This window comes from Ursus maritimus, unplaced genomic scaffold, assembly GCF_017311325.1.
Source record: "Ursus maritimus isolate PB19 unplaced genomic scaffold, ASM1731132v1 scaffold_2, whole genome shotgun sequence".
NCBI lineage: Eukaryota > Metazoa > Chordata > Mammalia > Carnivora > Ursidae > Ursus > Ursus maritimus.
Window position 1 is genome coordinate 57,224,156 of NW_024424452.1, and position 20,938 is coordinate 57,245,093.

General features: G+C 35.1%; 1 protein-coding gene across 2 annotated transcripts in view; it reads right to left on the reverse strand.

Moving 5' to 3' along the window:
• Nucleotides 1-4,300: 4,300 nt before the first annotated feature.
• Nucleotides 4,301-20,938, reverse strand: part of BRINP3 (BMP/retinoic acid inducible neural specific 3) — a 361,285-nt gene continuing 344,647 nt past the window's right edge. For both annotated transcript variants that reach the window (XM_008685663.1, XM_040636019.1), the window contains one exon: nucleotides 4,301-5,417. In XM_008685663.1, the coding sequence (XP_008683885.1) occupies nucleotides 4,301-5,417 (1,117 nt within the window). The remainder of the gene's footprint in view (nucleotides 5,418-20,938) is intronic.

Sequence of the window (20,938 nt, forward strand, 5' to 3'; positions counted from 1 at the left end):
CTACTCTCAGAACAGTGCTTTTACTCATGGTAAATACTGCATAGGTATTTAATTAATCCATTTTTATATAAGATAGTTATTATGTGATAGCTATACTATATAATCACAGAATGAAATGGTACTTCAGTCATTAAATGGTTAGTCTGACTCCTAGCACATGAGATAACTCCAAGTGTGGAGTGTTTATTTCAGATTGAATTTCATTTATGTGTACTAATTTACCACACTTGGCTGCATGTCTTTAATATCAAATGATTTGACATGGACATTCCAATTCATCAGTCACTCATGGTTCATTAAAATAGCTAATGTTACCTACATGTTAAAGAAATGGAGATGGGTAAAAATGGCCAGTGAAGATATATTTACCAAATATTGGAATACTATGGAGTGATTGAATTATACTTTATAGTTCTATCTCTAGGAAAACCTGAAGGTAGAAATATAACTCTGGTCGTGTTGATGGAGGAGAGGAAAGGGGAGTGTCAAAAGCAGTAGGGCAGTAGTGCAGTGAATGGGCTTGGCAAAATATAAACCATCAGATATTAAAAATTCAGCTGATGGTCCAATTATTGCCTAAGAATACCGCAAGTTTAACATCTGCGACTTTGTAGTTTCAAACGATAAATATCATACTTATGACCAAAGGGAAAATGCAATTTTGCTCAAGGATTATTATTCTAATTAAATGGTCTAGGCATCGAATCAGAACGAGATTGCTATTACAGTTTCTCTAAGCTTGATTTATTTAAAAGTTCTTCTTTTTTTCAATTGTCACATTGATTTGAGAGACCTATATGTAGCTTTTTAAATTCTTAAGCAAAGTTTATTATTTAAAATAAAGTTGTATTTTCTACTAGGTTTCCAAAACTTCTTAATATCCTTTTCAGTTGAATTTCTATATTCTGTAACTTCCACTTTAGTAAATATATATAGCTTTATTTTGATCTTAAATTGTTTCAAATGGCTTATTTTCCTCAAATGAACAAATTTTAGGTCTGTTCAAACTGAAGAGATCATTAATATCCTTCATGACAAAAAAAGGAGGCTCATTCACAAAGAAAGGACATGTATGATTAGAGGGCAGTACCTGCTCTTGGTTCTTTCCAAACTATTTCCTCCTATCTTGACAAGAATCACAAAAAAAAAGAGAAGGAAAATTAATTTTCTTGCATTATTTAAATACAGTTAGAGAAGTCCACCAGCTATTTTAGCTTGTGTATGTGTGTGTGCTTGTGTGTGTGTGTGTGTGTGTGTGTGTGTGTGCGCTGACAGTGATCATTTGAATATTGATTTAACTTGCTAAAAATCAATTTGAGAATCCAGGGATAGGGAGGCAAGTCAAAGTATATTAGTCATCAAAATAGCTAGAGCAGTAAGAGATGTTTCTGATGAAAATATATCCTTAATAAATATCTGATTTTCAGAACTGCGAGTTTCATAACATTTATTAAATTCAATGAATCCCTAATTTAGAGACCTGAAGTAGAAATACTGAAAAAGAAATCAAATACCCTGCTTTTCAAAATATGCTTTTGCATATATACCTCTTGATCTTTTGCTCTAGAGAAGATTTTGACAGTAAAGCTATTTTTATTAAAATTTTTCAAATTCCCCAAGTAACAATGAACAAAAATGACTACATGTAAGTTAATTCAGGAAAAATGAAATGCTTACAGACTGCATTTCCTCCCATACATTGGCAAACACATGTTGTATTAAGCTAGATCATACTGTCTATTGCTTTCTTGGACACTATTTAATAGCTGGTAATATATCTGAAATGTAAAAATGTATATTGATTATTTATCCTTTAACTCTAGCACTCTAGAATTTTCTTGGTGTATTCACTTATAGTGTATTCATGTTATCTTAGACACAATGTTCAGAGAAAGGCATTCATATCACTTTTCCACTTTGAGGGGGGAAATTGACTCAGAGATGTAAAGAATTCATGGACAGTGTTACAATGACAATTGGAACTCAGATAATTTGATCATATCTGATGGGACTTTTCTGGCAACACATGCCAGGCACAAGAAGTCTCGGGACAAAAGCCTAGTTATGTACTTTCTTACCTGTGACTGTAGAATCTTCTCTCTCCTAAGCCAACCATGTCAGAGAGAGCTGAGCCATAAAGGAAGTAGCATTACTGACAATTTCCTTACGTTCCAGGGAGTGATTGCTGTTCAGTGTCCTTTGGTGACCATGCATGTTGCTTGGTGGTTTATAGGTCTCAGAGGCTCTGGACATCTGGGCCTCCAAGACTCTTCTGGAAAAAGTCCTGGTGGCAATTTTGACTTTTATACTGAATGTCTTTTGAAATGTATTGTTTATACTTGATAAGTTTGATCATACTGTGGATGATTGATTTTGGATGATAAATTCTGGTTTTATTTAATTGTTCAAGTATACTGTGAGAGTGTTTTATAATGACTTAGACCTCAATTGTGTAATTGATTCTTGTTTTGCCATAAGTCTTTACATATGATAAGATTAAATACAGAAATAGGATGGTTCATTTAAAGCTCAGTGATACAGTGAAAAGAGGACAGATTCATTCCAGAAAAGTCTGTGTTGGAATCTTGGTCTTTCACCTTCTTGGTTTGTGATCTTGGGGAATTTGAAAAAACCAGGTTGAGCCTGTTTTTTGTTTTGTGTGTGTGTGTGTGTGTGTGTGTGTGTGTTTCCACCAAGAAAATGGGTATAATAATCCATAACATAGCGTTGTCAGAATTAAGTGAAGAGGATATCTATTATGATACAGAAATATGGCATTTAATAATTGTATATGTTTTTCTATGGAAATATCTACAATAGCAGAAAAATTGGGTAAAAAAAGAAAGAAAATCATCTACTCAGATATTGGGTGGAAAAACAATGCCTTGCCTATGGTAAGTTGAGTAAGTATTGGTTGTCTGAACTGTCTACTTGTTCTAAAATACTTTGGAATAAAAAACAAACAGCCCAAGAATCTAGAATGTCTATGTAATGTTTTTGTCATCAGTCTTATTCTTTTAATTCATGTGATGGGTTCCTTTCTCAGTGCCCCGAGAAATGACTCTGTGACTTCAATAAGAAAGCTGGGCTGAACAGTGCATTTGTTTCAACTACAAGAATTGTTTATGAAATATTTAAACAAGAGCTGAATAGTAAATATCATAACTACAGTGTACAGATACACCCATATATCTAAACAGAAATGTAATTTAAATTCCTAGTAAAAAAGTACAAATTATATGTCTAATGTTATACCATGGGTAATATGGGAACACAAATTTCAAGCCAAAAATCTGAACTAAAATCAGTTCTATATTGAATGAGTTTGGTCTTCAAAATACATTTTAGTAAAGCTTCTTTGAGAGGAAAAAAAAGTCTATTTACATCTGAATTACTTATTTGATTAATGATTTTATACCAATGCATTACAACTTGAGAATTCTAGAAATGTTATTTTACTGACTTTGGTAAAGTGCTGGAATAACTAGGTTTTCAGTGTTTGAAATGAAAATGATTGTGCAGGGTATGCTGATTATCAGTTATTAGAATTTGGAAAGGAAAGCAAGACAAAGGAATTTGCTAAGGAAATAAGAGGTTTGCTTTCTCCATCATGGGCTTATAATCACACTGGTTTTTCTGTATATTTGCCAGAATGTTCTCATATTTAGTCGGGAAATAGTTTATCTCTTTGTTTTAATAATGACGGTGTCTCTAGGAATGATTTATAAGCACAGGTAATAAAGGTACCACTGCCGTTGTGCTGTTGACCATAAAAATACAACCGAATATTAAATATTCTATCTAGTTGGGTTTTCTCTAAAGGCTATTGAAGGGGACCTTCAAATGTTTCCATTAAAAAACTCTTGGTGAATTTTCCCCAGGTTCTAACAAGCTATATCAAAATAAAACTCATTTCATGGAAAAAAGGAATCCCACAGCACTTCTTTTTAATAACTGTTCAGCTACAAAATTTTATTGGTATCTTTTTATGTTCCCTCTAGAGGATGTAATGCACAAAAGCATTGCCACGGAACATATAAAATTACAAATGAAATTTATTGTAAAAAGTAGAATGTCTTCTAGACTGGTGTCAGTATTTATTTCATTCATAAACCAAAACTGCAGTATAATATATTCATTGTCAGCAAGTTCATGTGTGTAAATTGCCATCCAATGTTATTGACTGATATAAGACAGATATTGAAAAGACAATTTAAATGTACTCTTCCAAACATAAACTGTTCCACAAAAGCACTGTAAAAACTCCTTCAAGATTTTGGGTTGTGCTTGACATTTATGGTTAACTACATAATTTGGTCGTGTCATAATCCACTGTGTTTGGCAATTTGGCATTAAACGCCTGCAGAGCAGATTGGATCCTCACCACCTCACTAGTAGACAGCTTGAGTCTATGACGAAGCAAGCAAGAGAAAAGATCTAGACGACGCTGACCAGGTGGGGAGAGTTTATTTACACGGTCTCTTATCTCTAGAAGTTGCAAAAGTGCTGAGTCCTGGGATCCCTGAGTATAGGGGTAGTCCAGCTGCAAAATCAAGTCCCGAATTGCTTCAGGGTCAAAGTGCATGCTGTAACCAAACACTTGAATGTTATTGATTTTCATATAACCCAGGTTCCGGGAAGGGTCAATAAATTCCAGCGGTTCGTAGTAAATGCTCTCATTGCCATTGGGGCCATTTGACTTGATGCGACTCCGCAGGTAGATGTGCACTGTCTCAAAAAATGTCTTCCATTTGTTGCCCAGAGTCAGAGACCAGTTATAACACTGCAGTGGGAGGTCCAGTTTAGTCCGCTCCCAGTCTGGAAAGCTGTTTTCATTCACAGGCATAAACCAGCTCTCGGAGTGGCTGCCTCCGAAGGGATTGACGTACACAGCCAGCACGGGCTCCAAGGTGCTGTTTTTAGTTAAGCAGATCTGTAAGGAGAGACCCAAGATCATATGGACCAGACTTGACTTGTACTTGTTACTCTTCAAGGTGAGGAGCATCCGCTTCCTCCAGGAGGGGTCAAACCAGCTATTGAGGCGCATGTCGTTGCTGATAAAAATGGCATGGACTTCTATTCGTCTGTCCGTCTTCTGCAACAGGTATTTCATCTCGAGGTCTTGCAGGTCAGTCTCAAAGCCAATATAGTGATCGGTGGACTCGGCGACCTCAGGCTTGCAGAGCCCCTGGCTCAGCATGTAGCCCGTGTTGCAGGTGCCACAACGGGTGCGGTTGTCAGGGGCGCAGGTCAGGCAGGCGGAGGCGTCGCCCACCGTGCAAGGCAGGAACGAGGTGCAGACCACCTGGTCGTTCGGGCAAGTGCACGAGTGCGTCTCTTCCGAAAAGCTGCCCAGGAGGCCGTTCTCATTACAGTAGAGAAAAGACTGGATGCGAGTGAGCCAGTAGGTTGAGGTTCTAGAAACACAAAAGAACACGAAGCTATATAAATATAAAGACATTTTTTGGGTGTACGGCAATAAAATTCACCTTAGCTCTGAAAGCTTCACTATAATTTCTTAGGTTAGCTCCAGGTATTTCACGGAGATAAAAGATCCACACAGTTTACAATTGAAAATAGATACATTTTTATATAATATTTGTATACGCTCATTATATTTTTTATAATAGTTTTTTTTCATTTTTCATTGCACAAGGTTAGATGTGGATATATTTGATTTGAACTGAAATACTGCATGGAATACCTTCTGGAGAGATTGTCATGTCGCTAGGGTACTCGGAAGCTGATTGCGAACATAATTGGGTCAGTTATTGTTTTGAAATTCTAACCAGCAACAGGAAATAAAAGTGATATCATCATAAAATATCTAGAGTAGCATTAGAGTGTATAAATGGTGACTGCTCATTCATCTGCTCTTAGCTTCATAAAGTACTAATGTTGCAGAAAGCCAAATAGTAAAATAAAAATGAAAAAAAATAAACAACTCTAAAGTGTCAATCAGTGTATTTAAATCCTCAGGTTTTATCAATATTGACAGAACAAGTACCCACCGAGAAGGAAAATATTATTAAAACATGTTTGACTTGATTCTTACAGGCTGCTCAAGAAAATTGTTGAAAAAAGCTCGTTAAAACCAACTACAAGTTGTTTTAATAAGGGTTAAGTGTGTCAGTTTAATGTGTTTGATTTGAATCATTAACATTTTTCCTTATTTTTACCCAGAAATCAGGCTAATCATGATGCAAATGTAAGATTTCACTCTTTGTGTTTTCCCCACATTATTCAAACTCTTTTTGGTGTGTTTTAACATCTCAGTAAAATAATGAAGGAAAACCATGTGGCCCTGTAATCAGATAATTCTTTGTTTTTATCGTAGCTGTATGATCATGGAAGAGTTGAAGGGCATCTATACTGCACCATTCTCTCATGTGAAAAATGGGAGTAGCAATATCTTCCATACTTAGTTCTTGTGAGAAATAGGCTCAGACTGTATGCATGTGTTTAGACTATTACACCGTATATCTAATTTTGATACTTATGCCTTTCTGATGTTCATTATTTAGTACCTATGAGATTTTCTGCAAAATATATCTATTACACTCAATCCTTTACACTTTTTTTTAATGATTTTTTATTATATTATGTTAGTCACCATACAGTACATCCCCGGTTTCCGATGTAAGGCTCGATGATTCATTAGTTGCGTATAACACCCAGTGCACCATGCAATACGTGCCCTCCTTACTACCCATCACCAGTCTATCCCATTGTCCCACCCCCTTCCCCTCTGAGGCCCTCAGTTTGTTTCTCATAGTCCATAGTCTCTCGTGTTTCATTCCCCCTTCTGATTACCCCCCCTTTCTTTATCCCTTTCTTCCCCTACCGATCTTCCTAGTTCTTATGTTCCATAGATGAGAGAAATCATATGATAATTGTCTTTCTCTGCTTGACTTATTTCACTTAGCATTATCTCCTCCAATCCTTTACACTTTTACACTGCTGCTGTTTCAAAGAATTTGTATATGTGGAATACTGGTAAAACACAGGTATTAATCTGTGTAAATAACCAATAAAAACAATGTATTCAATATCCATAACAATATTTGAGCTATTTATATTACATATTCATTTTTGTTCCCTGCCCATCCTCCCCTTGCAATGCAACACTTATTTTTTTTAAGTGAGTTCTCCCTTGTTTTCCGAAATAAATCCAATAACTCCTTTTTTCCCCTCTCATGCCACTTACTTATTCTTTTCATGGTACTTTTTTCACTTAAAATTTTGTATTATTCTGTACCTATTTTGTATTATTCTGTACCTAATTTGTATTATTCTTCATACTCCATTTATTCTATTAAACATAACATCCAGCTTGCCAGGAGCGTATATGCCTGTTCAATGCTACATATCCAGTGCCAAGTAGAATGCCAGGAGATCGCAGCCCTTTAATGTTTATTGAATCTTGAAGCAAACGCGTATATGAATTAAAAGACATTTTCTCAGTAAGTGTAATTTTGATTGAAATTTAAAGCCCTAGAAAGAACATTTAATACAGTTGTAAAGACCCAGTTCTCAAGTTGCAGGAAGTGGTGTTCCACGACATACACTTTGATATTTGCACAGTTAAATATATAAAAAGCTTTTCTTTTCCACCTTCCATAAATGTAACCTTTTGCTATAGACTCAGAAGGAAAAAAAAAAAAAAAAAAAAAAACCTAAACCAAACAACCAAAGCATAAAACATCTTCCTCTTAATTATTTCTCACGCTGAAAAACACTGACTGGAAACTTGAACCTATTAAATTCATTTCTAACTTTCTCTAGATTCTTTTAAAATAAGTTCTCAGAAAAACTCTGCCAGGAGTACACCCAAGGACGGTGAAATAGCAATGGCGTGAGGCTCTTTGGCGCTTCGTGAGCCATACAGCTACGTATGAGGAGCCCTCCTCCTCTAGCTCTGCTTTTCTCCCAGGCAGAATAAATGTGCAAAAAGCTTCCTTCTGTGGTGTATGAAATATCTTGACTATTTCTGTATTCAGTTTAGATATATAGAAATCATTACTGATTTTTAATCTGCAGTTACTGATGTATTTATTCCATCAGTTTTCTCTTTCGTAGGCTATGAATGTCTTGGCTTTTTGCTCTCTTTCCTCCCTCCTTCTTTCCTTCCTCTCTTCTCCTTCTCTTCCTCCCTCCCTCCCTTTTCTTTCTTTCTTTCTTTCTTTCTTCCTTCCTTCCTTTCTTTTCTATGTTCTGTTCTCCCTTCCTCCCCCCTTTCTCTCTCTCTCCCTCTCTTCTGTAACTCTATTTGTGTCTTTAATATAAAGAATATAAAATATATATCCTATCTGGATTGAAAATTATATTTTCTTCCCTGAAACCAAAGCATAAATTCCCTGAGCCAATTCATCTTTCACTGTAAGCTCTAATCATGTTTCCAAATCATAAGGACAAACAAAAAAATGAAATAAATAGACCTAAGGCTAAAGACAGAGCTCACAAAACTAGGGCACTGTAGAAAGAAGCATTTGGACACTTTAGAAAAGCAATGGCTTTTTCAGCTTTCAATCTCTTCCAATCCTTTTCACGTCCCCGCAGATGCATTACTGAAGGAATGTGTTTCGGCTTCGTGGATTTCAGCTTGTCATGTATGAATATTGATAACTTGGCACACTGTCAAAGCTCCCATACCCTGGGACGGAAGAACTAACGTGTGGATTTTCTTCTTTTAGGCTTTTTGTCCTTTCTCTCCTACTACCTACCTTTTGACTATTTTACGGTATTTCACAAGTTAGGGAACAGATTTTTAAAGGAAAATTAAAATCAATAATCAATCTTTTCTTTACTCCTTATAAAATCTTGGCTAAAGGAAGAGTCAAAAATAGAGAAGGGAGCCACTTTGGATTTTTTTCATTTACCCAAATAATTACATAGTTTTATTTTTCACAACAAAGCAAAATTTTACTGCTTTTTTCTTTATTCTAAAGCATTTTAAGCTTATTTTAAAGAAGCTTAATTGTTAGGTAACTTTATAAATTCATTTAATTAATGTATAATAAATAAAAATCAAAAGTAGGCTGTATCAAGTATTTTTATAACACTGCTTCCTTTTATATCTAAATATTTAAAGAAAGTAGTACCACATATTTTTTATTCTAATCTATAGCTTTTATTCACATTAATTATTTGGTGTCTCCTCGGGCTAAGGCTAGAAGATGCAATGTCAATAAGTGGACTCCTGGCAAGCAAGCCTTTTGTTGCTTTTTATCAAGCATGAGGCATGGTTTGTGACGTCTACTTAATTGCACTTCAATAAATATTTACTAAATAAAGGAAGTAAGAAAGGAAAGGAGAAAGGAAAGAGAGAGAAGTAAGGAGGGAGGGGAGACAGAAATGAGAGTGAAGAACTATGGATTATGGGAGAACAGAAGACAGAAATAGAAGACAGAATTAAAAAGGGCATTGGCGTGTGATAGCTACTATGATAGGGAGCATTTCAGGAAGGGGAGGGACTCCCTTATCTATCAGGAACAGAGTTTGCATTTTGGAAATAATTTCTACAATAGCTTTTATGGGATAGTACTGAGAGAAAAATGCCTTCCAAAGTTAGGTTAAAATTTAAGCTAAAAGCCTATAGCATGTTTTATAATTGAGGAATCACATGGCATACTAATTTGGGAACTTTAGACAGCTGATTAATCAGTTGTCTTGGTTCGATCTGTAATATTCTCCATGTGCTGAAGATCTGCTCTTCTCCATAAGATATGTGTCACGTGAGCATCAGAAGAGCCCCAGACTAGACTGTGAAGACCTGATTTCTGGGCCAGACTCTACCCGGTGACCACAGGTCACCTAGCGTCCTTAACCTTAAGCAGAACTCAAAGAAACACTAGTTCGACGTTTGGTTCTGCAGGACCCTGGGGAATACAGATAGCTTCCTGAACCTTCATGTGTCTGTGTGTGACTTCACTTGCCGATCTTTTGTCAGGGAGAAATGGTGTAAATATAAACCCCATCATCACCATCTCACGTGGGGCGGCTGCTTGTAATGAAACAATGTGAATGAAATGCTTGTCCCTAAAATTTTCCTGTTGTTAAAGATATCAACTAAGATATGGTCTTATGCTTACAGTTTTGAATGATGTTAAGTGTGGTTGGTGAAACAGATTCCTGGGCCTCCCTCCAGAGATACTACAGGAATTTTTAGGAGTAGGGCCCAGGAATATGCAATCCCAGAGGACATTATGTATGTACACACAGGCTGCAAGGTTCCTATGTGAGAAAATGAACAACCCAAACAGCGACTAGGGGATCTTTAAATACCATCTAGCCATGAGGATGTAAGCATATGTTCAAAGAAAGTAGAGAAAAGTTACCATTTCTGTGGAGAAATCAGCATCAGATGGCTTCGAATGAACACGTGGGGCTCTGTTGTCACTATGTAGCTACAGTTTGCAAACCCGACGCTAGAAAACCTGCCATGTGCGTGCACTGAAGAACAAAGCAAACCCCAAACCTACCTTAATAAATGAATTCTATGTTGCCACAGGAATATTAATTATTTAGTGACTACCTCTCATGGCATGGGCTGGCTACTTTGTATTCATTATTGAAAATTCTTCACAGTGGTTTCCAAAGGTTAACCTCCTTTTAACATTTTAAAAATACTGACATTCATAGTTTTAATGACTTTCTCTGTCACATATCTGTTAAGTAGGACAATGAAGACAAACTCAGAGAATCAAATTAAAGTATTATTTTTTAAAAAATGTAGTTGAAAGTGTTGTTCCATGGGATAATGAGAAAAAGTACTTAACAAATGACTTCAGGAAAATATCCATATATTTCTATTAGCTGGACAACATCAGAGATAAAATAACTTTAAATTTGATAAAAATAACTTTAAATTATGATATAAAGTTTAGCTTTTTGAGTGACAGTACACTCTATTGGCTTCAGTCACTTTTGGGGAGCCAAACTACTAACTTTGAAGCTCATTTCATTTGCCTCATATATAAATTGGGAATAAAATATAGGTTGTTGTAAAAATTAAAGCACAATTTCAGGAAAAACACTTAAAAGAGTGCCTATGCACAGAATAAATGGGAAATAACTGTAAATGCTTATTTTTATTATCACTGTTCTTACTACTGTTATCTTTTAAAGAAATATCATTGTATGTAGTTTCTTTAATACAAATGTTTTTTCCTCCAGAAATTAAAAATTTTCATTTTATCTACAATTCATGCACTGCATGCATAATATCATCCTGTATTTCTGCATTTTATCTTTATCAAAATAAACACAGTTATTGATAACAAGGTCAAGACTATTTAAAAGTACATGTACGGCCTCTTTGGGGGTTTTGAAACTCTGAAACATATGTAAAGACAATATTGCTCAAATTCACGACATATATTCTGATGTGTAATGGTTTGCACTGAGGTATTGGAACATATGTTGATATAAAAACAATTACCTCCTCTCGCAGTTAAATCCTCTCTGAGCACTAATAATCTTATTTCAAAGGTCCCTTATTTCAACCTTCCAATCTTTTATTGCTCTCCAAATCTGCACAACGTGGATCCAAATTTTAAAACCTAAACAATATAATTTCAGTATCTTTTTGAAGTTAAATATCACTCTTTTAGAAGAGCATTTCATTTCAGCCTTCATAGATTTGTGTTTCTCTGACTCTAATTCTTTATACTAAATATGAATTTGGGATTAAGCACCCACAGCTATTTAAACAATCATAAGCTGATTATTAGCTCAGCCACAGACAGATAATACCAAATAATATTTTGTCAGTCGCCCTATTCCAATTCTGCTGCTCTGACCATCTCAGCCTTGACAATGTGGCCTGGGGCTCATGGGACACCCCCAACACATAATAGTCTCATTCTTAGAAACAGTTTTACACCCCAAGAAAAAGAATGTCATTGTCAAAAGTCCCTCAGCCATGGGTCTCCCAAGGAAGTGTCCATATACCACATTTGTATATAGATACACATCTATAGACCTATAGACCCATATACACACACATTTTAATTCTAGTGTCTACTAATTATTTTGACTTGCAGAAAGACAATGAAAAAGGGAGTGAAGCAGTTGAAGATGTAGGTTATATTTTAAAGAAATTATTACCTGGTAGTAACATTCATTGAGATTTTATCATGAGCACAGTCCTTTATTAAGCATTATTTATTTATTCCTCTCAATTCTCACTACTTCCTGAGTAAGGATGCTTGTTACCCCAATTTATAAGTAAGGGCATGCCTTTCTAAAAAGCTTAAATAATTAGAACTTGTTCAAAGTCCAATAGCTAGTAAGTGATAGAACTGAAAGTACATCCTTGGTCTTTATTACTCCCAGTGATTTTTTTGGATATGACATCAAAAGCACAAGCAACAAAAGCAAAAATTAATAAGTAGGACAACAGCAAACAAAAGGTTTCAGTGCAACTAATTTGTAACACATTTGGTTGAGTGGCATACACAGACAAATCTGCATACTCTTAGAGAGCTACTGAAACATTTTGTCCCCGAAGATGCTGCATCTGATACTATCGTTCAAAAAAATCAAAAGATATATTTTTCTTCTACTCGTGACATAAAATGAAAAGAGACAGGTCAACATTCAGGCTGTGAAATGTAAGGCACACAAAAATGAACACAATTATGTAACTCTAAGTAAAGAGAAGATACTATCGAAAGAACACGAGCATTTTCCCAATTAGAATCCACATATAATTTTCTTCCAAAGATTACCAAAAATTGAAATATCTTGCCCACTGAGTCACATTAGATATTAACCTAAAAGAGCTTAAAATGTATGTATCATGTGCAAGTTCAGCTAGTAAGTGGTTAGTGTAACTAATGAACATTGATACAAATGCAATTTCTTTGCAAAAACAGGTAAATCTGGTCTCTCCTAAGTGCATTCATAACATCCTGGTTTTCATCCTCCATAACATTCATTACACCAAGTCATTATTACCAAATCATCTGTATCTCTCATTACATTATACAGTCTATGAAGAAAAATATGTACTTGTTTACTTCACTATTTTATTAGCACAACATACTAAATCAATGTACAATGTTTATACTTAAATTCCCCCATTACCACCTTCTAAACCTTTATTGTTTAAACTTTTTTAAAATTTGTGCATTATGGTTCCAAATTTGAAAATCTAAATAATATAATTTAGGAATTTAAAATAAGATATTTATAAAGAGATCATTCCATTCCATCTTTCTTATTCTAGTACTTCAAATTTAATATAAATTTTATATAAGTGAATAAATCAGCTGAAAAAGCAAATTTAAGACTAAATTGGAAATGTCCTTCATTGTTTTTGTTGTTGTATTTGATATTTCATATGGCTTTCTTGATTACTAGTAAGTGTTGAACATTTTTAAAAATTGTCTTATTTTCATAATATCTGTTTTTCTTAAGTATGATTCATGACCAATTTCGTTCAACTTAGAGAAGATCAATAAAATGTTCTTAACTATTGTTTAAATAATTTAATTGATTTTAATGTTTTTCTACTATTTACATTTAAAGCATTTTTTTAAAAAAGATTTTATTTATTTGACAGAGAGAGAGAGACAGCCAGCGAGAAAGGGAACACAAGCAGGGGGAGTGGGAGAGGAAGAAGCAGGATCCCAGCAGAGCAGGGAGCCTGATGTGGGGCTCGATCCCAGGACCCTGGGATCACACCCTGAGCCAAAGGCAGACGTTGAACGACTGAACCACTCAGGCGCCCCACATTTAAAGCATATTTTTAAATTAAATTAAATATAATTTGCCCAAATCAGATGTCCATCTATTCATACACCTATGAACACAGTTATGGCATGAACCATCTATGATATATCCACCTTTGTCTTAGAAATATCCCTCCAAATAGAATGTCTCCAAACTTACCATTTTCTTCTTTCTTAATACAGTCATCATTGTTCTGTACAGTGGTAGATATCAACTTATCCCTTTGTGTCTCAAGTGAAGCGAGAACCTGGTTTCTATAAGCCACGCACCTGCTCTTTTTGTCATTTTGTTACATTTGTGTACTAGCAAGCAAACCATAAAATTCCTCCATTTCTAATTGTATGACACCTCTATATTTTTAATATATAAGATACATTTTCACAAACCAGTAGCACTTATCTTTCAATGCTTAATAAAAAGTATATTCTCCATTTAGGCTATTCCTGTTCCTCTCCCTAAATATGTGATGCTCAATTTCCACTACATTGAATTATCTTGTTATAGAGTTGAATGTCCTTTCTCCTCTGCTTAACCTGTTCAAGATGCAAATTGAAACATTTCTACTCTAAACAGTCTTTTTGACAATATAATATACAACAACTAAATTCCTTGAACGAGTGTATCAGTTATCCATATAACTGTATTTGTAATTAAGCCATGTATAAGCATACATTGTGGTTTAATAGATTCTTATCTCATTATTTCAACTAAAGTACACTATTCATGATAATATCTGTAATTGCCTACATGTTAGTTTTTTTATTTGGAGTCTAAGCCCCTCAGAAAAAAAGAACACAACTGTTATTTCATTGGAATTCCTAGAGACGGACCAAATGCCTTCCTGACACTTCCAAACAAAACTGCTAAGTCGAAATTGATTTATGAACTTATCTTTGTGAAAAAATGTCAGAGGGAATACTCTAAAAAAACCCCTCAGTGAAAAATGCCAAAAAAATTTGGCGATAACTATTTTAATGCATTATAATATGGAAAGAAAGATGCAGTAAACTTCATAGGCCATCATTGAAGTAAAAGAACAATATGAAGGAAGACATATGTGTGCCTGATCTCAAGGCTGGGGTGGTCATCCTGGGTATCAGAGACAAAGTCTGGTACACTTGAAGGCAAGAAATTGAATTAGAGACTCATTATATTTGTGAAGACAGATACCATGCATTTAGAGAAAGAATCAGCTTAAAAAATAGCAGCCAAAGCAACCAATATCTAGCAAAGGAAGAGAGCAAAATGAGTGCCCGCCATGACCTCATTGTTAGTAGAAGGGAAAATGCATACTCTATAAATTCAAAAACAGGAATGAAAATAATTATTTTAAAGTGCTCCAAAATTGTTGTAAGGTGGTAAAATTAAACATATACATTTTCTAGAGGAATGTACATTCTGCAAAGGAATCAAAGAATCAATATAGATAAAATTATTTTGACCATGACTCACAATCACAAAAAAACAAATGCACATGGGGATGTGGTATTTTTTATTTGTGATTGTTTTCACCCTTAAACGTTATTTTTCCCCTTCTCTACGTTGGATGCCATGGCCTAGAATCATAATACTACTTTTACACATATTTTCAGCTCCCTGCTTCCATTTGGCAAGAGCTTAACCCTGACTATCTGGATAATAAATGACAAGAAACTGGGCAAAATCTTGTTTTTATGTCCCACACAAGAAAATGTGAAAATCTGAAAACACTATAGTTTAACTTAAAAGACAAGAGTATTATGTATATTATTTATGCTTTTCAAATTACTGAACAACTGTGGGTAGTGTAAGAATGATAGTTATTCTATAAGTGTGAACACCAGTGCTGAACTCTAACCACAAAATTGCAAAGGTTTCATTGAATTTACTGCAGATTATAAATGTGATACTGCACAGGATTATTTTCAGACTGCTAATTTTATTATTATTATTATCACTATTACTATTATTATTATTTTGTAGCAAGAGAGAGAGTGTGGGTGGAGGGTGGAAAGACAGGGAGAGAGAGAATATTAAACAGGGTCCATGCCCAGCACAGAGCCTGATTCTCATTTTCTGTGTTGGAACCCTATTTCAATGTGATAGTATCAGGAGTTAGGGACTTTGGGAGGTGATTAGGTAATGAGGATGGAGCCATCATCAATGGAACTAGTGCCCTTAGAAGAGGGACCTAGACAGCTATCTCACCCTGTTTCCACCCTGTGAGGGCACAGTGAGAGGATGGCTATGTATAAAGGAGGAAGTGACTGCAAACTAGACACCAAGTCTTTCTGTGCTTTGATCTTCGTCCTCCAGCCTCCAGAACTTGAGAAATACACATTTGTTGTTCAAGTCGCCCAGTCTATGGTATTTTCATTATAGCCACCCAAATTGACTAAGACAGGTGTTATCTCCTAATTTTTCTACCAACTTAATATTTCATGTCAGTCTGTGGAAAATAAAAGTGAATCAAATGACTGTTTACAAAACAGAAACAATTCAGTATGTCTAGCCTTCTTTGGCCTCATTATTTTCCAAATGAGACCACAGGAAATGATGAATTATCTTAAATGACCATTTCACATCCATTCAGAAAACAAATAGTAGAGCAATCACTTTAATCCTTGGGTTCTCAAGCAGGCTTACATTATGTAGAACATCTCTTTCCTCAGCTCACAAGACGTCCCATTAACCAAAATATCATCTGATAGGGAAAAAAAATGAGTCACTCTGGATGATATCAGCAGTGACACAAATCAAATGGGTATTCAAAATGCACTGTTCTCTGACTTGTAGGGTAAACTACAACAATACAAATGGGAGCTCCTTATCAATTGGCAAAAAAATAGAGAGAAACTTGTGCCATTTCAAGAGCTTAATCTGTTCTGTTGGCAGGGGGGACATCCATAAATTTATTCCTTAGTGTTCTAGGTTTAACTTTAATTTAATTTTTGAACAGTAAATCCATTTTGAAATTATTTGAAAATTAGTTGCTTTTTTTTGCTTAAAAATTAGTTTTTAATTATCTTTATTTTTCTTTTCATTTGTTACCATGGCCTTTTATTACCTTTGAAAGATAAAATGAAAAGACATTATGTGCAAATAACTGCTGAAAATATGATGTGAAAAAAATCTAATAATTAATTCTTTTTATGTATTTATATATGAGACATACAAGTACCTATCCTAATACAAATAGTGTGATCTTATAACAGCATATGCAATTTGCAAACCAAGAGTTAACAAAGGCCATTCTAGAGATAGTTCACCAGATCCATAGAATGTATGTACTAGAGGTCAAAACTACGTTCTCTCTAGACCTCAGACTCACCAAAGTAATCACACACTCCTCATGTGCACCATTAAGTAATAATCTCAAATACATAATGAGCACTTACCATGAGCCAGGGACTATTTAAACATTTTACATATATACATATACATATAAATATATATGCATATTAACATTTAGCCCTTGCAACAACTCTGAAGTGAGTACTATTATTTTCCACGAGGTGCCCCTTAAGTGACAGCACAAACTGTCTATAAAAAAGAGCCAGTGTCCATGCTCTTCACCACTCCACTATATTATCTATGGTGTTACTGGCCCAATAAAGGCATATATGAAAAAATGTTGAGAAAGGATATTTTTCTAGATAATTAGGATTTCAGTCTACCTCCTCAGATGACAATTGTCTGAAATGTTTTGACAGCCCAGATAAGCTTTGGACAAAATGTGAACGACTCTACTGTTTCTGGATTAACCAGCACAAAGTGAGAGGAAGACATAATTCACACTGACATCTTAATATCATCATGATTTTTAATAATCGAAAATCCCATATTTTATAGATTATTTTACAATCATATGAGAGTGAAAAAGAATCATGTGGTACAAAGGAGATTCAGAAATAACTTGGATCAGAGTGTCTCAGAGCCATTCTACCCACTTCACTGAAGAAAGAGTAGGTCTACCTGTTTCAGTTTAGAGCAATAATAAATAGATTTTTACATCACATGTACCTTGCATGAAAGAAAAACAATACCTAAGTGGATACAGGGCTAAAACCAACTCCTCTTTGTTCTGAAAGTTAAATTATTATTATGTAAACATTTTTAGTCATGTTTCCTTATCCTTCTAGCATAGGATAAAGTTGTTGGAAAATAATCATGAACTGTTTTCATTGAATGTTTCACCTAGGGAAGGGGATTAGTTTGGACTTTATGATAATCACATCCTTATCTAAACACAGTAGTTTATGCAAGATTTCATTCTCATTCTGTTTAACCTGTTATATATCATCTGTTTTGGTATCCGGTTGTGTAAGAGGCAAAGGCAAGCTGAGGAGGTAAGTGAGAAGCAGCAGGATGATTTGTAAATTAAGAATAGTGTTTCGTTTGTTGTTAATTGCCCATCCAATATCCACAAGCCCCTTATTCCTACAAACAGAAGCTTGATTTTGTTCACCACAATGTGCCAGAAAACAAAACAAAACAAAACAAAGCAGAACTACTTGCTCAGCTTTCCTTGAAGTTAGCAGTAGACACAGTTCTGATATACACAGATGTCTGATATGGAATAGTCTGGGATAACTTCTTTTTTCTGAAAGAAGTCAATAGCCATGCTTGCTACACCTCTTCCTGCTACTTATACTGAAAATAGTTCTGATTTCTGAAGCAGCAAGACCCATCCCATAGTTTCAAGACAACAAACATTCAAGAAAAGTTGAAAGAAACCAAACAAAAGCAGGCAGGCAAGTCCTGTTCTTAAGAGCCATCCACAACTGCAGCATCTTCAACATCAAGTTGCAGAGCCTTTGCCGGTATTTAGTTACTTTCTACAGAACTCCTGTTACTTTAAAAAGAAAAATCTTTGTTTTTAGGGTTCCATTCATCAAGTTTTCTGTGACTTGTAGCAGAATATTGATTACTAGGAACAAGATAAAAGTTTCAGAGAAGCAGTCAAACTTTTAAACTAAATAGTCCCTTGGTCTTGTGGTGGGGGTGGAGTGGGGGTGGAGGAAGAAACCCACTGTGCTTGGAGATTGACGGATATCTCAGGGTGGAGCAAGTGGAAGTAATTTGCATACTAACTGTAACAAGGCTTCAGAAGGAAACTCTACAAAAAGTAACTTGTTTTTTGCAACTCTAAAATAAAAGCCAAGCAAGCCAAATTCTTGGAACTTTCTTGGAATTAAAATATATAAAGACTGACAATCTGAAACAGAAAATTGCATCTATTGGCTTAATGGACAAGTGATTTTATGTCACTGAACAAAGAGGAAAAACACTTAACAATCAACAAAAGTATTAACAACTTGGGAAAGAATGGCGATTCTTCAGGCATTACTGAATACACCTGAAAGATTTTCAATGCTTGTTTAAAACAAAACCTGGAAGTGGAGGTATGTTTAAAAAAAAAAAAGGGACTTTTACAAAAATAAGTGTGTGTTTTTAGCCTGTTAGCCATATCCCTGCAGTGAAGTTATTTTTGAAACAATGTCAAATTAATGTTGAGTGAATTTTGTTTTCTTGGTTCATGAGGATTTAGTAGAATTTCAAAAAATAATAGGTCATTACTGAAATTACTGAAATCATTGAGTATTTCTAAGTATTAGCAATATTATGACTTCGTTGACTGTGCCACCACCTAAGCCAGTAATATCTATATATTTCAGAATGCCTTCTGTTTTTGCAATGAAAAGTTTAGAGAATCCATTTGGAGCTTTAGATTGGGAAACAAAGTCAGTAAACCAATAAATACATACTGATTTTTTAAAAATCCAGTGTATGCTTTTCCTCTTCCAGTGATTCAAAAGTCTCTTTTTAGTGTCTTCCTAACAGTATTCGGACTCTTACAAGAAATGTTTTATTTCTCGCTGCAGTTTATTCCCACATATATCACTCCTGTAAATGACCTGAAGTTCAGCCTCTTCCTATTCCTCTAAATTGAAAGAAGCGTGTCACCATATATCAACGCCAGAGTTGTTTTTGTGAGATTGTGCTGAAGCACTACATTCCCCAGGAAAGAACCCAGGATTAAATCAAACCTACAATTTTCGTTTCCATATTCAGGGCATAGTTTTTCATATGAAAAGAAAATCACATAGTATGTTTTCTTCCTTAAAGTATTAAAAACTATTGTGTCAAATTCTTCCACTCCTCCTGCTCACCTCTAAGTGCCTTAGATTCTAATTATTTTTATCTAGAGAACAGACAGGGGGAGGGGGCATCAACTGTGCTTATGAACATTAAGTTTCTGAAACTCTTCTGGCCTCTTCTGAATGCATTGTGTTTCCATTGATATCTACGCATGATTATCTCACTCCTCAGATAAAAACCTTCCAATCATCTCATTTAACATAAAAGTCTTTAGAGTGACTTCTAAGATCCTGCGTAACCATGCCTCCTACCATTCTCTAACCTCACTGAGATTCTCTTGCTCCAACCAGCCTTGCTGCCTCCTTGCTCCTTCCTGAACACTCCTTTGCTCCTGCTTCTGGGCATTTTTCATTTGCTCTTTCCTAGTCCTGGATCTCCCTTGATCATACATCTATCTCTATGGTCTCCTACATCATCTCCTTCAGATGTTTAATCTTGTATTTTCTTAGTTGAGGCTTTCTGTAGATATCCTGTTTAAAATTGTTGGCCACCCCAACCCTCCCTCCCTATGACCCTTCTCTGCTTTGTTTTTCTTGGAGCATTAATGTTCACGTTGTTTTAAATGTCTCTCTAGGGGCACCTGGGTGGCTCAGTTGGTTGAGCTCCGGACTCCTGATTTCAGCTCAGGTCATGATCTTGGGGTCCTGAGATTGAGCCCTGTGTGGAGCTCAGCACTCAGTGTGGAGTTGGCTTGAGTTTCTCTCCCTCTGTCCCTCCCCCTGCACACTCTCTCCCCCCAACTCAGATAAATAAATCTTTAAAAATAAAAAATAATAATAATAAATAAATGTCTTTCTTCACCAGAATGTTAGCCAGTGAAGGCAGGAATTTTTATCCCACTTATTTACAGTTATTTATAGTTGTATTCCCAGAAACACTATCTGGCTCATAGTATGCATTCAGTAAATTATGTTGAAGAATAAATTAATTCATTAGAAAATTTATAAAGTGAGAGGTATACTTAGTAGACACAAGTAAGTATAGCTTGATCAAGTGGCCTACCTGCAATTTACAGAAGGTTCTCTTAGATATAGTATGAACAATTTTCAGCAAAGTAGAA